The sequence below is a fragment of the Mirounga angustirostris genome, unplaced genomic scaffold, assembly GCF_029215605.1.
Source record: "Mirounga angustirostris isolate CCGP_5_RB_7025 unplaced genomic scaffold, mMirAng1.0.hap1 SCAF_3, whole genome shotgun sequence".
Classification (NCBI taxonomy): Eukaryota; Metazoa; Chordata; class Mammalia; order Carnivora; family Phocidae; genus Mirounga; species Mirounga angustirostris.
The window spans coordinates 61,713,815-61,719,933 of NW_026991711.1; the positions used below are offsets into that span (position 1 = coordinate 61,713,815).

Consider the following 6,119-nt stretch of genomic DNA (forward strand, 5'->3'; position numbering starts at 1 on the left):
ATAAAACTTCTCACTTGTGTAAATGGCATATGTGCAATCTGAAGAGAACTGGCAGTAGTTTTAGGGGTGATAGAATGGAAAGGGTTTTTGATAGCACTTTGTTACAGAGTGCTATTTGCAGAGCATTGTAGCCAAGCAAAAATTTAAGTGGTTTTAAAACCAGTTCTGTAATTGCCCTATAAAATATAGCTATATAAAAGATGTCTATAATAGTGCTTATTTAATTTTGTCCCCTCATTACGTTAAGATACAGATACTGTTTTTAAGATAAGATACTATTTCTCTTATACTGGTTTGAGCTCTTTTATAGTGGAGTTCAGAACCCACATGGGTGTAATTGTATGGGTTGAAATCTGTACCACAAACTTTAAAAATTTTTTACTTGTCTTCCCATCTATCTGTCTATACCAAATAGTATTCCAACTGGAGAAGTATTGTGTTTCTAACATGATGTTTTGCTTTACAGAATTCAATTCGCCATAATCTGTCCCTACACAGCAAGTTCATTCGTGTGCAGAATGAAGGAACTGGAAAAAGTTCTTGGTGGATGCTCAATCCAGAGGGAGGCAAGAGTGGAAAATCCCCCCGGAGAAGAGCTGCTTCCATGGACAACAACAGTAAATTTGCTAAGAGCCGGGGCCGGGCTGCTAAGAAAAAAGCATCCCTCCAGGCTGGCCAGGAGGGTGCCGGGGACAGCCCAGGATCTCAGTTTTCTAAGTGGCCCGCAAGCCCTGGCTCTCACAGCAACGATGACTTTGATAACTGGAGTACATTTCGCCCTCGAACTAGCTCGAATGCTAGTACTATTAGTGGGAGACTTTCTCCCATTATGACCGAACAGGATGATCTTGGAGATGGGGATGTGCATTCTATGGTGTACCCACCATCTGCTGCAAAGATGGCTTCTACTCTACCCAGTCTGTCTGAGATAAGCAATCCTGAAAATATGGAAAATCTTTTGGATAACCTCAACCTTCTCTCATCGCCAACGCCATTAACTGTTTCAACCCAGTCTTCACCTGGCACCATGATGCAGCAGACACCATGCTACTCATTTGCACCGCCAAACACCAGTCTGAATTCACCCAGCCCAAACTACCAAAAATATACATATGGCCAGTCCAGCATGAGCCCTTTGCCCCAGATGCCTATGCAAACACTTCAGGACAACAAATCGAGCTATGGAGGTATGAATCAGTATAACTGTGCACCGGGACTCTTGAAGGAGTTGCTTACTTCTGACTCTCCTCCCCATAATGATATCATGACAGCAGTTGATCCTGGGGTCGCCCAACCCAACAGCCGGGTCCTTGGTCAGAATGTGTTGATGGGCCCTAATTCGGTCATGTCAACCTATGGCAGCCAGGCATCTCATAACAAAATGATGAACCCCAGCTCCCACACCCACCCTGGACATACCCAGCCAACATCTGCAGTTAATGGGCGTGCCTTGCCCCACGCGGTCAACACCATGCCCCATACCTCGGGTATGAACCGCTTGGCCCCAGTGAAGACAGCTTTACAAGTGCCTCTGTCCCACCCCATGCAGATGAACACCCTAGGGGCCTACTCCTCAGTGAGCAGCTGCAATGGCTATGGCAGGATGGGCATTCTCCACCAGGAGAAGCTCCCCAGTGACTTGGATGGCATGTTTATTGAGCGCTTGGACTGTGACATGGAGTCCATCATTCGGAACGACCTCATGGATGGAGATACTTTGGATTTTAACTTTGACAATGTGTTGCCCAACCAAAGCTTCCCGCACAGCGTCAAGACGACGACACATAGCTGGGTGTCAGGCTAAGAGTGAGTTAGTGAACAGGTAAGATCACCCCAATGTCAAAAGACCTTCTGAAGCCAGAGCTTAAAATAGAGGAACACAGTAACTTGCCATATATCTTCCATAGTTGCGACTTTTCTGATGTCAGCTGCCTGTTCCTTGCCGAGAGGCATCTTTTATCATGCGTTCTCTGCCCCTTTTGCAGCTCATAAATTTTTTTTTTTTGAGCTTAAGCATAAGGAAGCTTCCTTTGACTGCTTTAAAGGTTTTCTTCTGACAGTTAGATGGCTGCATCTTTTTAGTAGCTCTTCAATAAATGAATGTGTTTGATACAAATCAAATACTGCAGTTTTGTTTTTTTTTTTTTAAATAGATTTTCCCCCATTGAATGATTTTGGAGCTGTTTGAGAAAGCTCCCCCCCTGCCCCCAAGTATATCTGTCACTCTAATATGTTAAATGGAATTGATTTTAATTTGGCTGTATTTTCATTGTGTGTTTTTTCTAGGCTACACTTAAAAGTACTTCAGATTGTCTGACAGCAGGAACTGAGAGAAGCAGTCCAAAGATGTCCTTCACCCCTCCTTTTCGTTTCTTGATTTAAAAAAAAAAAAAGAAAAGCATTTCTTTTTTCCTTTCGTCAGACTTGGCAGCGAAGACACTTTTCCTGTACAGGATGTTTGCCCGATGTTTGCAGGTTATGTGCTGCTGTAGATAAGGACTGTGCCATTGGAAATTTCATTACAATGAAGTGCCAAACTCACTACACCATGTAATTGCAGAAAAGACGTCGAATCCTGGTGTGCTTTCAAGTTTTGTACATAAGCAGTAGCTGCAGAATTGTGTTTGTGTGTGTTTTTGGTTTGTTTTTGGTTTTTGGTTTTTTTTTTTTTTTTTAATATCCATTTGGTCCAAGGAAAGTTTATACTCTTTTTGTAATACTGTGATGGTCTCATGTCTTTGATAAGTTAAACTTTCGTTTGTACTACCTGTGTTCTGCTGAACAGACGAACCACAGAGAACCAAGCTCTCCATCCTGCGCCTCCATGGAACAGCTTTGGGCCTGTTCACACAGCCATACAACTCACATGAGAACCAATAGCCTGTTACCAGTCTGCTGAATTCATGGACTTGTCAAACACCTTTGGGGGAAAAACAGATTAAATGCCAGCCTTGTACAGGTCTTTTCTATTTTTTCGTTTGTTTATTTTGTTATTTGCAAATTTGTACAAACATTTAAATGGTTCTAATTTCCAGATAAATGATTTTTGATGTTATCGTTGGGACTTGAGATCATTTTTGGAATAGATGCTGAACTGTAATGTTTTCTTAAAACTAGAGTCTACTTTGTTACATAGTCTGCTTGTAAATTTGTGGAATCCCAGGTATTTGAGGCAGCATCCGTAATTTTCATTTTGTATTTCTAACTGGATTAGTACTAATTTTATATGTGTTTAACTGGTTTGTACACTTTGGGATGCTACTCGGTGTTGTTTCTGACTAATCTTAAAATCATTGTAATTAGTACTTGCATACTCAACGTTTCTGACTGTTTTGGCAGGAGAGCGATGTATAGTTAGGGACATTTTGCGTTTCATGTGTAGGAGAACTTAATACGTTTTTTATGTGTGTATTTGAAAGAAATTCCATCTGCTCCTATTATCCTGTGAACTGAGTACATCACAGAGCATTGAGTCCTCTGATAGATGCCTGTGTGCTGTGTTGTGTCAGTTACTCCCGAGGGGCCTCGTGATGTTTGTGGATCAGAAAGGGAGTCCTGCGTCTAAAACCGTGCTCCTCTCTCAAAACTGGGAGTTTTGATCAACTCATCCTTTTTGAGTTGAGCTTCAGCAAATGTTTCCCCTCGTACTTCTGTGTTCTTATTTTGGTGTAGGTAGAGGTTGCTTTTGTAGCTCTGCCTCGAAGGATTATGTTAAGACTCACACTTCATCCCTCTGTCCCTTCTGTCCTGCAGATTACGTAGCACACTGTGGAAATTTAGGTGGAAGGAGGAAAATTTAAAATAGGACTTTACTGATTTGCAGAATGCTTCGTGTCCCTGAGTGCAGATGGCTACCAAAGGGAACTAGAGCTTGTTTAAGGATTGGGGCAATTAATTTGAAAACCCGACAAACCAGCTGTAAGTTGCATATTTGAATTTATTTTAAAAGCTCTTAGTGTAAGTTAAAAATTGGAGAATTTCTTTAGCCTTTAGCAACCTAAACTATTATTCTGCATCATTATGTTTTAATATTTTGCAATTACCTATAACTGACAAACCAGGTTAATTGGCTTTGCGCCCCATCGGTATTTTCAAGTCATGTGGAATGCCCTAAGTCAGCGCAGTAAAAGGAGCAGGTGTATGAAATTGTTCCTCTTGCCTTCTTGAGAAGGCTCTGATTTCTTTCTGTGTACTTAGCCTGGATCACACTTGCTTTGTCTTGCATGTGAATTGCGGATCTGTTGGCTTGGTTTTTCCTACGTGTTTAACAAGAACACAAGTGTTCTTGAAAGATTTCCTATAGGAGGCCAGCTCTGTTGTAAAGCTTCCCACTGTGACTTCTGCTATTTTGAAAATTCATTAAATAGCCTCCTCTCCAACTATCTTCACTGTTGGCCACTCCAGAATAGGTGTGGTTTTGGAAACCCTTGTTCCTCTAAGCAGTGCCTTCTGCATATGTGATAGAACTTGTCGATGCCAGAGTCCTCGGGTTCCCATTCCTGTTGCCGTGTTCACCTTCTTTCCTCCTCTCGTGCCCTCACACGACGAGCCTGAGAGCCCCCCCTCATTTGTTCATTAAAGAGGCAACTACAGCTGAAATCGCTCTTAAAATCTTACTACATCCTAGAATAACTTTTAAAAAGATGTTTCTTCCTCCTGAGTCTGTGTAAATATCTTTTTTTTTTTTTCCTTCAGATTTCTCCTTGTGTTGAGATTCTGACATGAATCTTGGGTATCTCTCTGGGGTACAGTGAAGTCCAGTGAAAGACACCTTGTCTGTTTTGAAAACAAACATTATGTGACCTCTGGTAATTCTTCTTCTGTACGAATACTGACTTTCTGGAGTAATTAGTATATCAGTTATTGTACATGATTGCTTTGTGAGATGTGCAGATGATACCACCTATGCAGCCTTGTTTGATTTATTTCCTCTGGTTTGTACTGTTATTAAAAGCATATTGTATTATAGAGCTATTCTGATATTTTAAATATAAAATATTGTTTCCGTAATATAGACATATGGAATATTTTTAGGTAATAGATGCATTACTTGCAAAGTTCCGCTTCAACAAACTGACAGAGTCTAAATTAATTAGCAAATGTTGTATCCCAGTGGGCAGTAAATCAATGGAATGTACCAAGAAGAGAAGAAGGACGCTTAAAACGGGGGGAAAAAAAAAGTTTTCCAAAGTTACCCAATTTGGACTTGTTCAACTGCTGGGTATATGTTACCAACACCCCTCTCCCTCCCCCAGACTTACTTGAAATTCTCACATTCAGCTCTTAAGAGTGCTTAATTTATAACTGACTTTTAAACGAGAAGTTTCTCTTGTGGTTTTGGTTTGGGAGTAATCATTCATTAAAAAATGCAATGTGGTTTATGCAAACAAAACAGCCTTGCATTACTCTTGGCCTCCTCCTTGAGGGTGGTGCGCACAGCCTGGCGGTGTGGCCAGGGGAGTCCTGTCAGGACGCGGCCGTGCCCGCCTGCATTTCACTACTCGAGTTCAGTAACAGCGCGGATTCCATGTTCCTGTTCCGATACTCTCTGAGAAGTGCCTGATGATGCTGATGTACTTACAGACACAAGAACAATCTTTGCTATTATTGTATAAAGCCATAAATGTACATAAATTATGTTTGAATGGTTTGGTGTCTTTCTTTCCTAATTGTGCAGAATAAGCTCTTTATTAGTGGGTTTTTTTGTTTTTTTTTTTAATATTTAGGTTGAGTGAAACCTTGTGAGCCACAGTGCCATGGTGTCTTCACATCTGGTCGTTCTCTTGGTGGGGGTGGGGGGAGGGCAGGGAGGGCCAACTCTAAGAGTTGAAGCCCCGAGAGTTGAACAAGTAAAATTCTTGATAATAAATGACCTCAGAGTACTTCATCTTTGGCATGTCTGAAACTACATCCTGTATAGTAATTCCTAGGCATATTAAATCTCATGTCGGAACAGACCGTGCTAAAGGTAAAAACCCCTGAAGGGCAAGTTAGGAGAGTCCTGGCCAGGAGGGCGCCCAGCAGACACTGGCTGCGGTGCACAGGGAGCAGTGGCTCCCATCCCCACCTTACACCCCTTGCTGAAGGGGGAGGATTGTGTCCTCCTTTAAGTGGCCACG

At 41.8% G+C, this 6,119-nt stretch overlaps 1 protein-coding gene across 1 annotated transcript in view; it reads left to right on the forward strand.

The window, feature by feature from the left end:
• The window catches only part of FOXO1 (forkhead box O1), a 99,766-nt gene extending 94,118 nt beyond the window's left edge, over positions 1-5,648 (forward strand). The window contains exons 2-3 of the mRNA XM_064586154.1: positions 467-1,822; positions 2,287-5,648. Coding sequence (XP_064442224.1) covers positions 467-1,804 — 1,338 coding nt within the window. The 3' untranslated portion in view covers positions 1,805-1,822; positions 2,287-5,648. The remainder of the gene's footprint in view (positions 1-466; positions 1,823-2,286) is intronic.
• The last annotated feature ends 471 nt before the right edge of the window (positions 5,649-6,119 follow it).